This window comes from Lepisosteus platostomus, chromosome 9 (genome assembly GCF_059453375.1).
Source record: "Lepisosteus platostomus isolate fLepPlt1 chromosome 9, fLepPlt1.hap1, whole genome shotgun sequence".
Lineage (NCBI taxonomy): Eukaryota > Metazoa > Chordata > Actinopteri > Semionotiformes > Lepisosteidae > Lepisosteus > Lepisosteus platostomus.
In genome coordinates this window covers 60,787,162-60,808,693 of record NC_142619.1, presented here as the reverse complement: position 1 = coordinate 60,808,693, position 21,532 = coordinate 60,787,162, and the positions used below count along the sequence as shown (strand labels likewise).

General features: G+C 45.6%; 1 protein-coding gene across 2 annotated transcripts in view; it reads left to right on the top strand.

Moving 5' to 3' along the window:
- Positions 1 to 88: 88 nt before the first annotated feature.
- Positions 89 to 21,532, top strand: part of LOC148655381 (uncharacterized) — a 134,824-nt gene continuing 113,380 nt past the window's right edge. For both annotated transcript variants that reach the window (XM_088645981.1, XM_088645980.1), the window contains exons 1-2: positions 89 to 2,554; positions 5,621 to 5,875. In XM_088645981.1, coding sequence (XP_088502107.1) covers positions 2,435 to 2,554; positions 5,621 to 5,875 — 375 coding nt within the window. In that variant the 5' untranslated portion in view covers positions 89 to 2,434. The remainder of the gene's footprint in view (positions 2,555 to 5,620; positions 5,876 to 21,532) is intronic.

The window sequence follows — 21,532 nt, the reverse complement described above, 5'->3', positions numbered from 1 at the left end:
GGAAAGAAGATGGTCAGGAGTTGTGTAATATTGTATATTGGATTGTAATTTGCGCTCAGCCTCAAAAGCTTTTAAAAGCCGAGTTTATCACAAATTTTGTAAAGGGAATACAATGCAAATAACTGACACACTGTACACTTATAAGGCCTATTTTATTTCCAAATTATTTTTACTACGACCTATTTCGACATTTATCATCTCTATCAAATAAAATCAGAGATACAGTCCTATCTCGGGAAACGCTGCAGACGCCTACGATTTTCTAACTCTGGAACTGATGCTTTCTTTCCTATAGTTGCAATCCAAGGATGTGCCTCGTTTAAAGGGTGACATTCAGATGTTTGTGGACTCTAAGGTGAAGAACCTACTGCTCGGGCGTCTAGTAAAATACACTGGCTCGCTGTTCTTGGTCAGTATTTTCTGTTGAATGTATGTAGGAAGCATGGATACAGTCGCTACATTATTATTGAAATGTGAATAGAAATAATCTTCAAAAAAGAATAAAGTGCACTATTCTTGCCTGAAGACAACAAACGTTTGCGATTGCAACAGTGACACCGTGTGGCCGCTGTCGGCGGTGCAAGGCCACTCACGCCCCACGGCTGAAGTAGTGCAGTTCGATGTTTTGTCGTCCAGCCTGTTTTAAATTAGCATTAAATTAAACGAAATTAACATGAAACGTGTTAGAGGCGAGGATTCATCTCTTCTCTCACTCAGCTGAACGGATGGATCAATGCAGCACTAAGAAGACTTATTATTAGATTGTCTGACGGTGTCAGGCTCATCTGTCTGAAATTATAAATAAACAATAAGAGTGGTTTAGAAAGCTACAGGGGCAGCCCTTTCACACCAGACTGCAGCAGAGTTGTGCTCACTATATTTGTTGGACATTAAACGCATAAAGGAGATTATGTGTGGGATTAAGCCCTGAATGCAGAAAACTGTTAACAATTATCAACTCGTTCAATTAGTGGTACAATTAGCTTAACTGGCTATGAGTTTACCTGCAGTGAAAGTCAGGAGACACAGGGGTCCTGATAACCACACACCTGCCGGTTCCTGCTCCAGCCTAGATCTCAGTTACACAGACAAACACTCAGTTGACTTAATAACAGGATCAATTTTTTACTCTCTGATCGTTTTCAGCTCTTAAACATGTTGGACGTTACCTCCTAATTATTCCATCCATCCATTTTCCACCGGTCTTCCAGTACCGGATCCCGCGGGGGAGCAGGAGTCTATCCTGGCAAGCAATGAGTGCAAGGCAGGGTACACCCTGGACTGGACGCCAGTCCATCGCAGGACACCCACAGACACAGACACGCACTCTGACCAGGGCCAGTTTTCCCAGAAGCCAGTTCACCTACCAGCATGTCTTTGGACTGTGGGAGGAAACCAGAGCACCTGGAGGAAAACCATGAGAACACTGGGAGAACATGCAAACTCCACACAGACAGCACCCCCAGGGCCGGAGTTGGACCTGGGGCACAAAGGAACATCAAATTCTAAATTGTCAAAAGTAGGGAAAAAAAAAAACGGCAAATCTTCCAGTCGAGCACCTCGTCAGGCCAAGTAAGGCTTCAGACTGGGATGAAAGCCAGCAGGTGTGAGGCGATCGGGGGCCAGGACTGCAGCTCCTGCTCTATCAGATGAAGAGGGACACGGCAGGGCTGAGCAGGAGTGTGTAAGTGTACCGGTGTGGGTGAGAGGGCTGTGGAATCTGAGCCGTGCAGCAGCTGAATATTAACTCCATCAGCGTTGCACTCTGAGCTCGAGCTGATGTTCAGCACACCGCTTGGCAGGAGTGACCTTTAGACTCATAGAGGGATGTAACTTCACGGTCGTGAAACTACCGAGGAGCAGTGGTAAAAACTCTTCCGGTTAAACTCTCGGTTCTTGCACTGCTTATGGTTGGGGCCAGCGATTTCCGCGGTGTCTTCTGATCCTCCCCACAAGTCTGGAGCCACTGCTCAGGGCGGGCCAGCTGTAGCACAAGAAGAACACGCGCCCAGAGCGCCCTTCTTTACACAAAGGGCTGCAGGAGTGTGCCACAAGCTAAACCCAGGCACCTGGTTGAAGCAGATACATGCCTTCCCTCAAGAGACTCCGAGATCCTGGATTGATTAATTAATAAACAAGCTAGATTGGCCTAGTAGCCTCATCTCGTTAATGCACCATAAACAGGTTCAGATGGAAACAGTTTAGCAGTTTATTCGTTTCCACATGGTCATCAGCGCCTTGAGGCCTTGTGGTTTTGCAGGTTGAATATTGACAGCACCATGAGTTTCCTGCAGCATTCCTGGGCATCGAAACCAAGCCCCCGCGCAGCTCCCTGAAGTGGGTCGGCGGACAACATTTTGTTTTCCCCCCTGTGGGTGGAAGTGGACACGGACGGCGTTTTATTCCAAACCTGCCTATTTCGTGTTGTTGGTTTATGGAAGCTCCGCCGGTTCCCTGCAGGCTGACCTGGAGGTCTCCCTGTTTTCAGAGAAATCCCGCAACTACACGCAGCTCCCAGCAGCCGCCGGAACCGAGGAGCGGAACATGTAGCGGGGTGAGTGCGGAGAGACAGTACTCCCGTTGGGACAAGGGATGAAAAATGAATTCGATTGGTGGGGTTAATTGTTTATGGTTCCATTATTTTTCTAGTTGTTCCAGACCTTTGGACTGCACGGTTTCATCCGGTGTACCCGTTTTTTTTTTCAAGAAAACACCAAACGCACGTTTCCTCATTATTTCGTAACATTGACAAGGATGATCTTTCCAAGAGGTTCAAGCGTAAGGGCTACAGAGGAACAAACATGTATTCCGGATTAATTCCACGCCAAAAAGTAAAGTAAAAGGAACGACAAAACAAAAACGTTTATCCTTCTTTACAGCTGAAGAAAGCTAATTAGCCAACTACGTCTTTCTAACGTTATAAGACTTTAGATTACACCAGTCAGTTGTGGGGGATAAAAAAAACCGTTAGTCCTTTTAGATCAAGCTGCAAATCGCTTTTACACTTTGTCCGCTGTCAATATCGTCAGTATCACGACACTTGGATTATTTGGTGTCTAACACTTGGGGAAAACACCGCTAAACCACAGCTTGTAAATTATAATTGCTAAAAGATCATAGTAAGAATATTTATTTCTGCGGAGACCCTCTATTTCAGTGCTACTTTTCTTAAAATTAAATAGCTCGGCGCAAAGGCAGGTTTGAAGACGAACACTGACCACGTTATGCATTCCGTAAACCAAATTTTAATTATGATTAATTTTTAACAGCGTCATTTAAAACTAAAATTTAAATAAAATAAAACGTGATTTTAAGTCAGTGGTTCTCGAAGTCTGACTGGAAGGTTTTGTCGATTTGTAGATATTATTGACTCTATATGAAGTAAATAAGTGGGTAAATGTTAGAGCTCACCTTTTGAATCTAAACCTAAGGTTGCTGCTGGAAGAGGTGTTAGTGGGGCCAGTAGGGGGCGCTCACCCTGCGGTCTGTGTGGGTCCTAATGCCCCAGTATAGTGACGGAGACACTATATTGTAAAAAAGGTGCTGTCGGATGAGATTTAAAACTGTGGTCTTGACTATGTGTGGTCATTAAAAATCCCAGGGCGTTTCTCGGAAAGAATAGGGGTGTTTCCAGTCACTGATCTTTACCAATCATGGCCTCCTAATAATCCCCATCTCTGAGCTGTCTTCCTCACTCTGCTCTCCTCCCCACTGAGAGCTGGTGTGTGAGGAGTGTACTGGTGAACTATAGCTGCTGTCGCATCATCCAGGTGGGGCTGCAGACTGGTGGTGGTGCAGGGGATCCCCATTACCTGTAAAGAGCTTTGAGTGGAGGGCCCAGAAAAGAGTTATATAAGTGTAAGGAATTAATTAGTAAAGGACCGTGCACAATTATATTTCGAGATCTAAAGAAAACAAGCTAAAAGTCAAATTAATAAAATCTGCTGGAAGTGTAAATCTTTCAAGAGTCTGAATATGGAAAAATAAGAATATTCATAAAATGAAAGACATTATCTTTTAAACTGCGGTTTAAATTCTGCTTGTAGTCATAAACTAATTTTAAGAGAACACTGCCAAGCACAGGAAAAAAATCCTAATGAAGCTTTTCTGCAGGACAGATCTCACTTCTTTTCTGTGTTTTCATTACTTTTTAAAAAAAAACTTCTCAGAGTGGAATTACAACACAAGCTTGCACTTTGAACATTAGTCCAAGAGGGGGAGCTACAGTACCAGAGAAATATTTCTCCTTCAACTTCCTTTTCCTCTTATTTCTAATCTCTGATGAGGTGACTGTATTGATTGTACCTTGAGAATGGATGACTGCTTGAATCTGACAAGTGCAGTGATGCCTTCAGTGACAAACTGAACCTGAAAAACTTGAGCTCAAACACAGAACTAAGTTCAAGTACTCCATAAAAAAACTATGTTACGAGAGTAACTGCTCTCGGTAGCCAGAACAAATTTTAAATGTGATTTTTTTTTTGTAAACCTGGTATTCAATTCTATTCTGGCTTCTCGCACATAGAGATTTTCACATTAGATGGCTTTCTAAGGCAGGACTGAGAGCTCTTGGCTGGTCTCTTGCCTGGACAGGGTGCCTGTCCATCACAGGGACACAGGATAAGGGTCAGTTTGGGGCAGCCAATCTAACCTAGACGGCATGTGTTTGGAGAGGTGGGAGAAACCACACAACCACTCAAACGCCATGCAAGCTGCACCCAGATTTCTGAGTGTGAAAATGACCCCGGGACCCTGGAGCTGTAAGGCTGTGAGGTATTAACAGCCACTCCTGTTGCATCACTCTGCGCACTTTCAGTGTTGATGGAACAAAATTTGAAACAGAACGAGCAAACGCGACAGTTTAATCGTTACACATTTTGCTGATTTCTAATGCTTGATCCCTTTACAAAGTTTGCCAAGATGTTGAATTACTGCTGAATGAGCCACTGTTTGAAATTAATGTTGCATGCCGTTCTTGGTCCGTTGTAAGGATATTGTAATAAGATAAGCAACATGATGATTCCTGGCTCTATATATCAATGCTTGATATTTTTTCTGGCAGAGTATCCTAACGGCTGTGTTCTTAATCTGACAGCTTCCAGTTGTTTCGGTTATTTTAATAAAGGGGATATAGACTTGAACGAGCTTTAATTCAAAAGATCGAGCCTTTCTCAAGAGTCTGGGAACAGTGAATTCTGAATAGAACCTCATCAGATCATAAGAACCCAATGTCAGTGCGAGAGTCAAATGTTTCAGAGGCAGATGAGTTCGGATCAGATGTTTTGACTCGTGAGCATCTCACTCAGTTTTTATTCGCCTCTTTTACTTCAAGAACCTAATTGCCTGAAGGATTATCCGCACAATCAGGCGCTTGTATCACCTGCGCAGGTATTGAGCTTTGAAAGACAATCCAGGGTTCCCACAGGGCTGCGATACTGCCCCTGGACCAAGGACCGCAGCGCTGGACATACAGAACAACGCCCTGTGTTTGGGGGAAAACGGAACAACAGTGAAAAGCGCTCGGGATGTGTTGCAGTGATGGTCCTGCAGTAGCTCCGTGTGTGAATGCCGTCCGGGGCCAGATCACTTTAACAGCAGTCCCACTTCTCTTGACTCGCAGGTCCCCCCATCTTCAGTACGGGCTCCGAGCAGGCCTGCGGACAGGGGCCCCTGGACAGCGCCCACAGGGGGGCCCCCAGAGCCCGCTCCTGGTGTGCCGCCTCTCTCCACCAGCCTCAGGGGCGGGGCTGTTGTGTGGCTTTTACCAGCTGCGCGGGGCTCCGCGAGGCCCCGCGGACACCGACACCGGCCCACACACAGAGAGCCCCCACGGCAGGGGACGCCCCTCCCGAATTCATGGGCCCGCAGGGAAAAGGTAGGCCCGGGCCCGAATATTCCCATCAATATTCATCCCGCGCACGGCCAATGAGAGCCTGACCCGAGCGTCTCGCGGTAGAGCTGGCCCTCGCAGCCCTTGGCGTGACGCTGCGCTGGGGAAGCTTGGCTTTGTGCTTCCGGGGGCTGGAGTGCTGTATCCGACGCACCTGGGGCGGAATGACGCGGGAGCGAAAGGGAGATCCCGTCGGACAGCCAGGGCGGGTGACGACCGCAGCACCGCCCTCGGCTCGTCTTGCGTCGCCACAAGAGGGCGCCGCTCTGCGTTTCGCCCGAGGACGGCGGCTTTCAGCTCCGCTTGCTCTGCTGGTGGTGGAGCTGCTGTCGCGAGCTCTGATCCCATCAGACATGTTTGAGGCCCTCTTTAAAAAAAAAAAAGTACTGATGAAAGAAACATTCTGATATTCACAAATTATCTAATTGTTCTTGGGTTATAATTACATTAATCATAGGTAGCCCTTTCGTACCACATGTTGGCAGTTGACGGAATACAGCAGTAATAATTCAATTTACATCCACAGCAGGGGAGCAATTCAACAGCACGGTTTGATGCAGTACTTCTCTAAAAGAGGATGGGGAATACAATTTCACATCAAAAACCAAAATCTGTTGTAACTGTGTCTTCTAAAGTCATCTCAGTCCTTAATCTCCCCCAAATTCATTAGACTTTTCATTTCAACAGTCAAAGTCATTTTCAGCAGTGAATTTACTATTAATGAACAAGGAAAAGGTCAGGGGATAGTTGACAATAGTTCCATTTGTAAAAAAAATTACAGCTGCTTTACGACTTTGTTATAATCCAAGCTCCGAGCTAGTAATCTCAGCTTTAATCTCAAACTGAAAATTGCTACAGCAGCAAGTTAAAAGTTAAAAAAGAAAAAATGACGCAATTTGCAATTTTCACTAAAAGTTCAATTTTCTTTCTCCGCTCGCACAATAGACATCTTTGGCAGATAAAAATGCAGAGTTAGAATAAATGTAAGTGTCATGAAAGTAAAAGGGGAAAAAAACGTCAACAACAAAGGACTGGATAACCCTTTTTTTTCTGTCGTACAATGGGAGGAAAATAATGACTTTGCTGTATACTGGTACTTTGAGGTCAGCCGGTTTGACGTGTCGGGCAGATTCCTCTCGGTCGGGGATGACCATGCGGTGTGTCTTTGTTCGAAGCCTGCCTGTGGCTCCAGCAGAGTGTGGAGCTGGGATGATACGTGGAGAGGCTGCAGGGACCAGGCTGAGAAGAGAAAAGCCCTGCCAGCAGTCTTTGTGAGGCGTATCTTGCAGAACGCCTGCCATGCAGTCCGGAGCACAGTTCCTGATCTCCTCTGACCTTTTTAGCCTTGTTTGCTATATTGGTTTTAATCCTTTTGCTTAAGAACTGTTGACTTTGATGGGAGTTGTGTGCCGGTCAGAGAGTATCACTAATCTCCTACTGGAAGGAAGCTTGCAAGAGACCACAACAGTGTGTGTGTGTGTTGTGGCAACATCCCTCCAACAAAAGCATTAAGGAGCTGTGATCCAGTTTGTATGTCCCAGCCTTTCAAATTGCTGCCTGTAGTTTACTGTGATGAGGCTGAGAAAGGAAGACAATGTCTCGCCAGATAACTCATTACCAATCACAAATATCTGGGAACACCTGAGAAGGATCAATACCGTTCTATTAAAATGTGATTGTTCATGGGTGGCATGGTGGTGCAGTTGTTAGCATTGTTGCCCTGCAGCCCCGAGGTCCTAGGTTCAATTCTCAGGGTGCTATCTGGGTGGATTGGCTTTGGGTCCCACACAGCCCTGTATTTGACAAAGTGTTTAAGGAATGAATGAATGGATGAAGGGTTTTTGATCCTTGCCATGTACGGTTTAGTGCTGCTTCACACGCTGTGAGCTTGTACTGTCACTTTCAAATGCCCTGGTGTGTGTGCGCTCTTCACTTAAGAAACATCACTGTGTCCACAAGTCACATTGTGGTGAAGGTGTTCTTATGGTTTACTGATCCAAGAGGGAGAAACTATTTACTGGCACAGCCAAAATGTTGTTATAGTCTTTTTTTTTCTGCTTCTCAGTGTGGAATTAACCTCTGCTTGATCTTTGTCAGTCAACAAACAGTGACATAACTACCCTCTTCAAGATATAAAGAGAACAGTCTCACGATGCACATTGAAGTTATTAGGCATATGGTCAACAAAGCATAGTTGATATAGAAAAGAACATCAGTAAAAACCTAATTAATTGGCAATTTGCGTAAAAATATATAAAAGTATGGAGGTGGAGTTGGTTGGTTTGCCGAGTTGAGTGTTTTGCACTCTGAGCTGGTAGAGTAAGTACACTCCAAACTGGGCTGTCAACTGTAGCAAGACTCAGAAATTGCAAATTGAAAAAGTTATGATAAGATATCATACATGCTGCTCTAAAAAATGAAAGCCTTTTTTTCCCCTATCAGAAACTCGCACCTTCTTCCTTCAACGATCAAAGACATAGTACAAAACCTTTAGAACTTGATTTGACTGGCAGGTCATCATCTCAAAGAAACGGAAGATAGGAACATTAGAAGGGTTACAAATGACGAAAAGCCATTTTGCTTATCTAGCAAGGTTGGTAGTTAATAGCTGATTAATCTGTGGATATTCCTTCTTCTTGAAAGAAGCCAGGACATTGGCTTCAAATGTCTTGTTCTAGATTTTAAATGCACGTCTACTGAGTTTCCACTTGTGCCGCTCGGATTCCTGTTTCACTGTTGGTTTTGAAGATTTCCTCAAACTTAGCCCAATGGATTTTGTACACTGTACCTGCATCAGGTCTGCTCGTAGTCTTCTCTGTTCCAGACTCAGCATTCTCCCAACGTCTGTGGAGTATATCGTACCGTAATCATATCTGCTGCACATGCTTGTTAAAATAAATGTCCTTCTTGGCTTCGCTGCAGTGAAGATGTAGAGGTAATCCTGTCCCGAGTGAAGGCTGGGCTGGGTTCAGGACCAGGAGCCACACCTGACGGGAGTGGGAGGGGGCAGCTGGGTAATAACGGACAGCTGTTTTTTTAGAGTCGCTATTGGATGCGTGTGGGCTGTTTAACAGAATAATTTCCAAAAGCATACAGTGGGCTTAACACTTAAAGCACAATGCCACTGCGGCCCAGATCCCATCTAAACTTCAACGCAAATGCAAGTTGCTAACGGGTGAGGTTCTTCGAGAAGATTCCTTGGAGCCATCAAGCACTGAATTTGAAACTTTATGATCAGCATGTGGCTTGTAGATTTCATTGTAATATATATATATACATTTTTTAATTGTGTGTGAGGCCTGCACAATTCCACTTTGACTTATTACAACAAGAAGCTTTTTGGCCAGCGCTGCCGGTTCTAAGTTAGTTGTGGACCCGACTGCTTTGTCGGATGAACGTGTTCCTTCCTGTTGCTCTGTGGTGAACCCTGTCATCATCGCTGGCTTGTGGGCCTGCAGCCCCCGGCGCTGGCGGAGGAGAAATCTGATAACCACTTCTCCACTGGAGTCCCTAAGGAAATGGTTTTCTAATTGACACATTCTCTTATTGAATTAAGCTGCCACCCCTGCCTTCCTCTTGTTACCAATAAATATCCAGCTGTTCTTTCTAAGCCAATTTAGCTAATAAAGCAGACCCACTCCCTGCTTGCAGAGCAAGTTCCCTTGTTGATGTGACATGTGTAAAAAGACGCAGTATCTCGTTTTAAGAAGGAATGCTCCAGGGAGAACTGCTTTCCTCTGGTTGACTGTTAACTGCATCTAGATCAGCAGCCTCTTTTCAAACCCATGGCTACAGGTTAGAAGAGTTTTATTGCCTATCCGCTAGCTGGGAAAAAAATGGCTCAGCATCTCATGACCCCATGTGAATCTGTATTTTCAAACGCCAGAGACAGGAGCCGGGACAGTGGTGACCCCCCAGCGCCTTCACGCTGAAGTTTAATTTCTCGCCAAAAATAGCTCACTTGGTAGATCAGCGTCCGTTAAAGTTTCGCTGGAGACGCACAAACTCTAAAAACAGCTGCGGGAATCACAGACGACAGCAGCCACACAGCCAGGCAGCTGCTAAATGAACTGTTGTTGAGGAGATATTCATTCCAGCAGTTGTGCTCCAGGGAAACAACAACTCTTCCTTTGTGCGCAGCTCTGCTCTTCACCTTGGCTGGAGGGGCACGCTGGCGTGTCTGTGGGGGGAAAAACTCCCTGCGTGTGTCAGAACTTCCACAATAGTGGCACAACTGTAGCCTCACAGATGCCACTTTCACTGGGGCAGTGGCACAACTTTTTACACATATTTTGGAGGTCAACTATGTGAAAGTGGCTCCTAATTGTGTGTCTGACACCATGGCAGGTGATGACTGATGAGGCCAGTAAATATTCAATGACCATTAATAATTTCATGAGAACTTCCTTTCATAAAAAATGCAAACTTTTTGTAGCATGGGTGTTGCCACATAGTGCACTGACAATCACTGAATTACTATCAAATTATATGTAATTAAACTGATAATATGAGAACAGTCGCTCGTTTATTACCAGATGTCAAAAATGTAATTATTTGGAATTGCGTAATCTAGTAAGCTTGCCTCTTAGTATGTATCTTTTTATGATACAAAGTCTCACAATGAGTATTTCTTCTTCCACTTAAAGCCCCAACAATATCACTGACCCAGCTGTAGTGCAAGAAGAGAAAATGTTAAACAGAATGGCTTCTTTCAAGTAACATTTGTGAATCTAATAAACAAAACGCTTTCACCAGCAGCCTGGTTGGATAGACTAGTGAATTACATCTTGCGCCATCGGATGAGCACAGCACGCAAGTTATACAGTTATGCAGAAAGTGGGGGGGTCGAAATTAAGAAAAGGCAATTTTGAGATCAGGCCTTCAGATCTGCCTTTTCCTTTTAGTTTTCATTTTCTTTCACAAAAACGTTAATCATATGAGGAGGCCATGTGACCTTTCTGTCCCTTGTGTTAAACTCTAATTCATCCCAGAATCTCATGAAGGTGTTTCACGTGGGCAGTTAATGTACATCATCATGGGTGCCTTAAGGATAAACATCCCTCTGGGATAACTGAGATGAAGGGCTTCTGTCATTCATTCGGGTCCGGGCGTCGCGCAGACCTGTTGTACAGAAACATGCCTGAAGAGATTTGATAACCCACCCTGGTGCAGCGTATCCTTCGGCTCTCCTAATGAGGTTGAACGGTGACATCCAGTTATTGACTCATCGGTGGTCTGTAACGCACAGTGTGGAGTCTGCACACAAGTTCAGGAGGAGGTCACACCCTAATCTCACCCCGATTCTTCCTCCCTTCACCCAATCCTCTCCTCTCCTGCAGCTCCCTTCCTTACAGACAGCTAAAATCCCTATTCTAATCTTGCCTGCACTCCACCTTCATCGGTGCCCGAAGTACTGAAATACATTTGTGTGTGTTTTTAAAGGGAAATGATGTCTCTTCAGCAAACAGTTGCTCGTCCGTTGCAATATTAAAATCTTTTTAAAGTTCATGCACTGGAAACAAGCCCTTTGCCTTTATCTTGTAGCCTTCACAGTCTTGTGTGTCTCGTGCTGAGGTGGAACCTTGCCCTCAACACTAGAGGGAGCTAGAGGTGGTTTTGAAATGTATATCCCTTTACTTGTAATAATAATAATAATTATAATAATTGCTTACACTTATATAGCGCTTTTCTGGACACTCCACTCAAAGCGCTTTACAGGTAATGGGGACTCCCCTCCACCGCCACCAATGTGCAGCATCCACCTGGATGATGTGACGGCAGCCATAGTGCGCCAGAACGCTCACCACACATCAGCTATCAGTGGGGAGGAGAGCAGAGTAATATAGCCAATTCATAGAGGGGGATTATTAGGAGGCCATGATTAGTAAGGGCCAATTGGAAATTTGGCCAGGACACCGGGGTTACACCCCTACTCTTTTCGAGAAGCGCCCTGGGATTTTTAATGACCACAGAGAGTCAGGACCTCGGTTTTACGTCTCATCCGAAGGACGGCGCCTGTTTACAGTATAGTGTCCCCGTCACTATACTGGGGCATTAGGACCCACATGGACCACAGGGTAAGCGCCCCCTGCTGGCCCCACTAACACCTCTTCCAGCAGCAACCTTAGTTTTTCCCAGGAGGTCTCCCATCCAGGTACTGGCCAGGCTCACACCTGCTGAGCTTCAGTGGGTTGCCAGTTGTGAGTTGCAGGGTGATATGGCTGCTGGCTTGTGCTGATAGAGGTCAGCTAATGTTCAGACTTTTGTGTGTTTTTTTTTGTGTGTTTCTCTGTATAGCAGAGTTTTGCATGCTAGAGCATCCAGAACTTAGCTTTGAAAATTTCTTTAATAAATATTCTCACAATCTCAAGATCTTGAGGCTTTAGTGATACTCCCTGGAGTTACCACAGGAGGGTTGTTTTGCACAGAGCATTTATATTCATTTTTGGCTTATTTAGGGATGGAGACTTTGATCGAGGCCAAACAGCCGTGCTGCTGCTGCTGCTGCAGACAAGAGCCGTTCAGCCAGTTTCTGGGCATGGCACTCTGTCCAGAAATGCTCTGTAAAGATTTCTGTGCCACTCTGCATACAGCAGCACTCACAACTCCAAGCTGCGTTCAGTGTGTGCTGTGCTGGGAAGAAAGGGCAGAAGGAAAAAAAAAAAACAAGGGTTTTGGAAGCCTCTACTGTCGCAGCTTAAGTTTAATCAAAGGAACAATAAGCACCGATCAGGGCAGCACATGGAACTTTCCCACTCTGCATAAAAGACGGTTTCTGTGGTGCTTCACCCCGCGCAGAGTTTCAGCACTGCATGCTGTGAAACAGCACCCGCCCGCAAAAGAAAGAAAGAAAGAAAGACGGAGAAAGTCAGTCTCCCTCTGTATAATGTGATTTTACACTCCTCGACGTCCGGCGGTTTGCTTCTCGGTGCACGTGGCGATGACAGCTTAGGTCCCAGGCCCCTGACAGACGAGAGAGGCTGTGTGTGAGAGTGGGGGAGGGAGGAGGGCAGGGAGGGAGGAAAAGAAAGAGGAGAAGGGATGAAGTCCTCTGCTTCTGGGTGGACAGTCAGTGCAAGTATAACTCACCAAGGCTCTGATAATAGATTTATTGGACTTGCAAGTTAATAATTCTGCATTTACCGCGGTCTTGTCTACTGCAGTGTGTGTTTTTCCCTTGATAGTCTGTCTTCAGGAGTCAATTTAAGGGCTTTAATGCCAAACTAAAGCCAGGATAGAATCCTGTTCTTTCCTTACAGTTTATTATTGCATGAAGTCTAATTCTTCTAACACAGACGAGCTGAACAAAAGTGATATTGTGATGTTCACAAAGGCCGGTTCTGACAAATGCAGTTTTTGGTGCTTTAAGCGCGGCCTCATTTGTTTGAACGGGCCTGGACTATCCTGCGGCCTGCCAGAGATCATGAAGACAAGATAATGTCCCGACTGACACTAGCCTGAGGTGGGTTGACAGGAAAACTGGAACACAAAGAAATGAGGGGAGTGCATGAAGTATAATCTGTTTAGTCCGGCACACTTCGGGGCCCAGGAAGAAAAAGAAATTCCTGGAGGTTCGCAGTGACACGTGCTTGAGAAAGTGGCGTTAGATGAACTCGTCAATGTGAGGAGTGCTGGAGAGCTTGTCAGACACGGGCCACAGGCCCTTCTGGCATTGTGCTGCCTCTTAACCGAGAACAAAGGCAGGTCCCTGTCTGATGGCCAGTATACTTTCACCTGCCATGGGGCTGAAACCTCTCTGCCTCTTGGGAGCGGATGGGCAAGAGTAATGGCTAACTTCCAGGGGCTGGCCTTTCTAAGGCTGAGAGCCCTTTTCAGTGGAAACAAGTGAGGGACCCCCCCCCCGGGGCGCGTTGGAGAGTGTGCAGTTGCCCGGTGTCCAGGAGCACAGCAGAAGTGTCTGGCCTTGATGATTGATGGCGCCCGTGCGCTCTGCCGGGCCAGCAGGAAACAAGCTGGTGTTTCAGCAGGCAGGAAGGCCCCAGCTGAGGATTCCCAGCATGCCCCCATGCCCACTGTGCTCTGTGTGCGCTGGCCAACAGAGGAAGAGGCCGAGAGGAGCTGGGAGGCTAAAGGTTAGAGAAGCAACACGATTGTGCTGGAGGCAAGGGCAGGACAGAAGACGGGAGAAAGAACTCTTTTTCCACTGTCTAATGGCAAGGAGACGTATAGTTCTGTCCTTGGCAGGTGTCTTTGTCTATGAGAAATGCTGCACAAAAACTTGTGCTGTAACAGTAACTAACTCTCCAGGGCCAAGTATGTTCTTGATGCAAATAAACATTTGGATCAGATTGTGGTCTGTTGTCAATGGTCAATACTACACCTCAAATAAATTCCACTTGAAAACCCAACAACTGACATTATCTTGGATGAAACTAGGTCCCTTGAAAACTCTATTATCAAAATATTTCTATGTAGGAATCCATTGCTAAACGTGTATATTGTATGTCACAGCCAGGAGGTCCTATTTGTGCATGAGGGAGACTCAATGAACTTGCACAAAAAGGAAAAAATGTAGAGCTCCCCATGGGCTCACCCAAGGGGCTGCTGTGTCCAGAGGCACACCCAGACACGTGTACAGTATGTGGACTTCAGCCAGGGTGCCAGAGCTCATGTTTGAGGTTCTCAGCTAACATCCATTATTATTATTATTATTATTATTATTATTATTATGTATGATAAGCAGTCCACTGCTGAGTTTGTCCTATCAATACACATGCCCCCCTTCCATCCCAGTCCAAATGATTCCATTTTGTTGATTCCATTTTTGATGCTTGTACAGAGTTTGTTGAGCCCTAGCAGTACTAAGAGAGTACTTCCAAACTTTCTGAACAACCCATAATGTTGTACACAACAGCAGCCACTTTCAAGAGCAGCTTTGGCTAAAGAACGGTTGGTACAAAGCCAGAAGGATGCTCTTGTTCTAGTAATAATGCCCGGTACATCCCAAGGTATAGTGCTGGTTGTGCATACTGGTACACCATTAAAAGCACACAGTTCAGTTGAGTAGTGCTACAGTGTCCTTCCCCAAGTTTGAGTTGTCGTGCATGTACTGTAGTCATGCCCGTTTATAGCATGAGGCAGGAGTGTGTGATCTCACGTCACCTGTGTTACGACGCAGCACAGACCGGGACAATGATACGTCTGTAAGACAGCCTGAGGAGTCCAATCATAAGGTCCGCAAGAAATGAAACGGACAGGAGAGGTGGAGAATGCCCCAGGCAGACAGGCAGATCAGGAAGGCTGCTAATGACACCATCCACGGTCTTGTAGCAAGCAGGAAACAGACGGGGATCCTGCCTCAGAGTAAGACGGGTTCAGGCGGAGTGCAGGGTGAGTAGGCGACAGGCTGGGTTGAGCAAGGAGCCCTTCCAACACAGCATGAAAGCCCAGTGACAGAGCGTCTGACTGAGGACAGGAAAGGGCTTAATTATCCAGCGCTGACGAGGTGAATACCTGTTAAGTGGGGGCAGGTGGCACAGACAGAGAGCCCTATCATGTGTTCACTCGCCGGGGCAGAACAACCTGCTCTCCTCAAGCTCTTACAGGTTTCTTCTCAAAGTCTTGCTCTGGATTCTGGAGAACACGAGCGTGCAAATGTTTATTACTTTATAAGGCTATGAACTGTCAACAGAAACAGATGTTGCTCCTTTAAAGCAGGGAAGGAAAACAGGGAAGTCCTGAACCCTGACTGTCCAGGAGTGTTGGTGTTAATGAGATGTTGGTGGCTCTATCCAGAAGGTCTGGCACAGAAATATTTGAAATGATGCCTAAAATAAGCAGTGCCTCTCAGCTATACTCACTACTTCAGTAGGTTCAGCAATGACACACAAAAACCTGCTGTGAAAAAAGTGAAGCACTAGAACATTTGTAAATTTGAGTGAGGCAGTGCTGGTAGTTCGGGCTAACGCATCCTCAGGAGTGGAGGAGGTCAGTGCCTTTGGTCTGCACTACACTGCCACGGCCTGGACTCGGGCTCCCGGGCCGAGAACGAAGGGAAAGCCCCTCGAGGGACATTTCAGAGCTCCTGCAGCACGAAGAGGAGCGTCCCTGGCTGTGAGTGCAGTAACGCAGACAGGGCTGCAGAAGGAACACTTTGAAAGACACAAACTCTGGACACAAACAGAAAGACGGGAGACAAGAAACAAAGGCACTTATTGAGAGCATTACAGTTAACGTCTCCCATACGTTTATTGTTGGCTAACAGGCTAACTCTTAAACAAATCAACATTTCTTCCCTCTTGTGTCCTTGTCGTTCCTTGTTTCCTCAATGAAACGTTTATTGTGGCATTTAAAGGACTAGATCACTTACCACTAATTAGCTGGGCTAATTACCATCTTTATTATTTGCCAATTCCTGGTTCCATTTTTATTATTATTTTTGGCAATGAAAAACAATCCATTATATTCCCTTTCCTGACACTGTAAGACACATTATGTTGTATTTTATTGCATGTTTTTTACTACTACAGTATATTTACAAATCCTCACCATTTCACTAATTGAATGCATTTTTCATTTTCTCTCCTAAATTAAATGTTGTTTTATTAATTCACCATTTTCAGATGTTACCAGAGATGATAAGAAAAACAATATGTCTTTCTAACCATAAAGAAAGGACATGTACTTTAACTGCTTATACTGGCAAGTGATCTGTGCTACATTTGATTACAAACTGTATTATTCATCAGGAGCAAACGTGCCTTTAAAATTGTCATCTTTCAGATGTTGTCATGAATGGAGATATGTTCAGATCTGTGTATTTGGGCTTCAGAACCTCCTGCTGTTGATTTTTTAAATTAATGAGTCCTTATGAACTCCTACGCCAGTGCTGTGATGAACCTTATTATTTACTCAGTAATCAAAGCCTATAGTCCCTTAGAAACTAATTGATTGTGCACATTGTGAAAGATCGAGTAACTTCCTGTGGCACACAGATTCACAGTGCTTGCCTGTCAGGCTTCCTTCATAATGAAAAGGATATCATTCAACAATGACAAATTACCGTAAGGCTCAATATTAGTACTAACACAGGAAAAAAATAAAGCTGCTAGACATTATAACAAAGATTAATTTAACTCTGGTGCTCAGTCATAATATTTGTACTGTGTATCTCTTTTCATTTTCACTTATTAAAAGCTAATTTATATAATATAATAAACGAATTACATTATACTTAATGCAATGTTTATATATGAAAAGAAGTTTAAAGGCCTTGGAAAAATACATCATGCTCAGTCACAACAAAAGTACAAATGATATTTGGGACAAAATCAAACACAGTTCCTTTAGCCGTAATGTGAAAGGTGTTACAATTTCCAGCATCACAAACTAGTCCGCCCTGTTTCAGAGCTGGTCAGGAAAGAGGAAGGCAGCCGTGCAGCTCTGCTCTGTGGTCGTTCGAAGTCGCGCTGATGGGTATGTAGCTTTCACCGGCCTGGGAGGGAGGCTCCCCAGGTCATTGTCTGTCAGCCTTGCATACGGTCTTTCACAGCGCTGTCATTTTCTAGTCCTGTAGCCCCGGGAGCCCCGCTATTGAATGGCAGAGAGATATTGTAGCCCGTGGTTTTTTTTCCCCCTTTTGGACGGATCCCAAAATCAACATTCTTACATAAAGCCCACGTATCAACATATGCAGCTCAATAAGATCCCAAATTCTCCAGCATGAATTCCTAGACCCACCCCACCCCACCCCACCCCACCCTTTTAAGCCATGAATGTCACTTTTTCCCCCAGCAATGTCGCTGACAAACAAAACGCACTGTGATGGCAGCGGGAAACGGGCCCGGAGCTGTCCGTCAAGCCAGGGGCGGCAGAGCCGGGTCGTCCAGGGGGGGGCAGTGCTCTTCCAGCAATGGGCTGCTCAGCCTCCCCCCCCCGCGCCCAGCAGCCCCCCTCCCTTCTCTCCCCCTCCTCCTAATCCCTCCTCCCCCGGGTCTCCATGGCGACTGCCCAGACAAGCAGGTGATCCATTGACAGGGAGCAGATGGTGTCCCGTGGAGGTAAGCAGGGCCGAACAATGCCGCCGTATTGATCCTGTTGCTCCTCTTTCTCCAACTTCGTCCCGGAGTTTTTCTGGGGTTCCCCCCTCTCGCCACAGGGGCGCCCCCTCCCCGGGAGGCAGCGCGGGCCCTGGGCACAGGCGCAGGCCCGGACCCGCCCCAGCTCCGTAGCTGTCACACAGATTCATGGCCGAGCCCGGCCATGGGGAGCTGGGAGGGGCGGCCTAGGAAAACAAGAGGCTGCTTTTTGCCTTGGTTTCTATGTGTGCTGTCTGCAGGTGTTTCCCAAACCTTGGCTACAGTAACTCGCTCTAAAGTAGCTCCTTTTTTTTTTTCTCTACGCTCCGAAGATAAAGTGTGCGTCGCCCCCCCCCTCCTCCTCCTCCTCCTCCTCCCCCCCTCCTCTGCCCAAATTCTCCCCCCTCCCCCCTTTTTTTTCTTCTTCTTCAAACTACTGAATAATCCACAAACAATGCAGGGCTACAAAGCAGTCTGAACTAATGGCGTAGCATTGCCAGGCGGGAGTCTCACAGAGGGTCACTTGTTCCTTCGTTTTTATGGAGATCAGTTAATGCATGTAGGACATTGCGTCCAGGTTTTAGAACAAGTGGCGAAGAAAGTGCACAACACAATGAAGCTTTTCTTATGCATTTAGAGCCCTGTGCCCACAAACACCTGGGGCTTACAAAGAGGAGAAAGAGTGGCTATTGTCTCCGAGTTGCACTACGTATATCAATACTTTCTCTTTGGCTCGATTGTTGGGGAAGTCGACATTGAAGGCTGATTCAAACATAAAGATGCACAGCGAGGAGCGACTGAAAGCCGTTCTCTTTTAATAGATTGGCTAATAGGTACCTATTCACCGGAGAAAATGTTTTTTAAAGTTTTGCAAAGAAACAATCGCTATGCATGTTGCCCCACTGTATAGCAGTTATCCAACGAGATCCTTTTTTATTTTAAATAGATGGCATAGAAAAGAGGAATCCCCCCCCCACACACACACACACCCCACCACCACAAAAGCTTTTCCAGTTCGAACAGAGTTATTTATTGAAAGAAATAATAAATTGGAGGACATGCTGTGTGGCTGTAGGGGCTCAAAGACTGAGCAGGCATGTTTGTGCCTGACAGCTTCTTAAATAAGAAACCGCGATGAAAAATCTAGTAGATAAATAATCAGACGATTGTTTATTTAGTTGTGGCTGTATAAATGCACGGCTCCCGGCGATGTAGCCAGTGCCTGACATCCACTTCTAAATCAGAAACACAGCTGTGTTGTGGAAGAGTAGTGACTTGTGTTATCGAAGCATCAGAATCGTATCCCTTGGCAGCTCCTGCAGCATAATAACAAATATCGATTTAGTTTAATTACATGAACGCTGTATCTCACTTCTGGGTGAGGTTATGCCGTTGGCTCCGTATCCTGCCCTGCCTTCTTCTGCTTGCTTTGGCAAATCCCACTCCCCTCGTCCACGTTCATTCAGTTTGGACGAAGCCGGCTTTTAAGACGCGCAATTCTCCATCCCTCAGGAGGTTTCCTTTTTGTTTCAGTCCGCACACACAACACAACACAACGGCGAGAGGGATGGGAGAGGATGTCCCTCTGGTTATCTCGCTCCTTCAGCCTGGTGCCCGAGCAGCACCACACAATGCCAGGAGTGGAATGCCACTAGTTCTGTGTGATTATCTGCAATAAGTGGGAAACACACTGCCCACAGGTTCAATGGAGTCCAAAACAATCAGAGGAGGCCCCTGTGTTTCACTTTTCTCTGGAAAGAAACTGAAAATGTCTATAGTGCTGCATGAGTCCTGGCTTGTCCGTGAAAAAAATCATTTCCGCTCAGAGCAGTCTATGCGTTTCAGAAGGTGCATCCATTTTTATAGAAGAGTAAAATTCTCCATTCTGAAAATCGAGGCAGGCAAGTGTGAATTTGTCTGTTTGACCTTGTGTTTGATGTCTCACTTCTCACTCTGCCTCACACTCCAGAGAGCTTTGGCTCAGCCTCCAGTTCCTTCAGAGCAATTACTTCTGCCTCGGACCATTTGTGTTTTTGCTTTTAATTATTCAGTTATTTTAGTTAATTTGCATTGTCCTGAAAGCCAGGTGGGCACATTTCATGTAGCTGTTGTGAGCCAAAGTTTTCTAAGTGTTTCTTTTCCCCTGAAGAGAATATGATCTTTGTATGAGCAATTAAAAACTTGGGATCCCGCATCAAAAGATAATGTTGTCTTTTAAAAACAGTTAATGACATTTGTGATGGTTCTTTCTTATGATCAGATTAAAACATCTTTATGCTACGACTATACGAATGAATTTATTTTTATTTATTGCACCCAGAAACCTACATTCACATTTATTTTCTAAGCATATACACATATGTGTAAAGATGTATATCAAACAGCACAGACAAGAGCGATACTGTAGATCCCCTTTGCAATTAATTTATACAAAACATTGCAAGTAAATCTGAGCAAGCAATGAGCAGGATTATGAAACTGATAACGGGGAAATGATATTGTGCGATTTCATCATAAAAATGATTTTTTTGTGCATATAAAATAGCAGAATATAAAATAGAATTGCCCATATAACATGAAGTTATATTGAACCCTACGATTTTCAGATGTTCTCTCCTTGTACATACACTTGCTGGATCTCAGGCCCAGGTCTTGCTCTGCATTAACCCCACACAGCATGGCAGTGACTAATGGAGAAATGCAGAGACCATATTGTGGCGCATGTTTGACCAGAGTGCTGACAGATTAATGGGAAGGGTAAATAGCAGCACACTCAGTGGTGGCACGGTATGTGGTGGCAGGCCTGGCTGCTGCAGGGCTCTCTTGTGTTTGCAGAGGGGAGCTGCTGTGGGCCTGCTGTGGAGGCAGAGCCCAGGTCACAGGCCTTTGTCCTTCATCCGCACTCCTAACAATAGCCCTCTCAGTGCAGGACAGCTTTTCTTTCACGTTATGCAGTTCCACTGCGCAGAAACCTTTTCAACCCAGCAGAAAAATCTCAGCTGGGCTCGCCACCATGCAGCAACTTGAATGCTTTTGATAACCTTAATGCTCACTGAGGCCAACTCCCTAAATCCAGAGACTTTGGATTTTGCTTTGCGGGGGAGTGCATATATACCCGAGAACAGGCCGTTCTTTACCCAAAGGGTTGTGGGGGTCTGGAACAAGCTGCCCAGCCATGTTGTTGAAATCAGTATTCTGGCTTCTTTCAAGAAAAGGCTGGATGTGATCCTCAGATCAATTAACTACTCACTACCAGAAGGGCTAGGGGTGGGCCAAAAGGCTTCCTCTCGCTTGTTACTATCCTCTTATGGTTCATGTGCATCTGTCCTTCCTCACCTGTTCTAGGGTATCTGGGCTGGTTTCTCATGCATTAACTGCATTACAGCTGTTCTGTGCATTTACCTTACAGCCAGCAAGGCTGGGAGAGCACAATTTGAATTGCCTCCCAGCCCGACGGTCTATGGGCTTATGAAGGCGCAAAAGAACTGGAATTTGCATGAACAAAATTGACTTGCAGCCCCATTTATACAGCTTTCCTGGAATGATCTGAGTGACGTACAGCAGCGCCTCAGCTGGGGATTTGAACCCACATCCTTCTGGTACT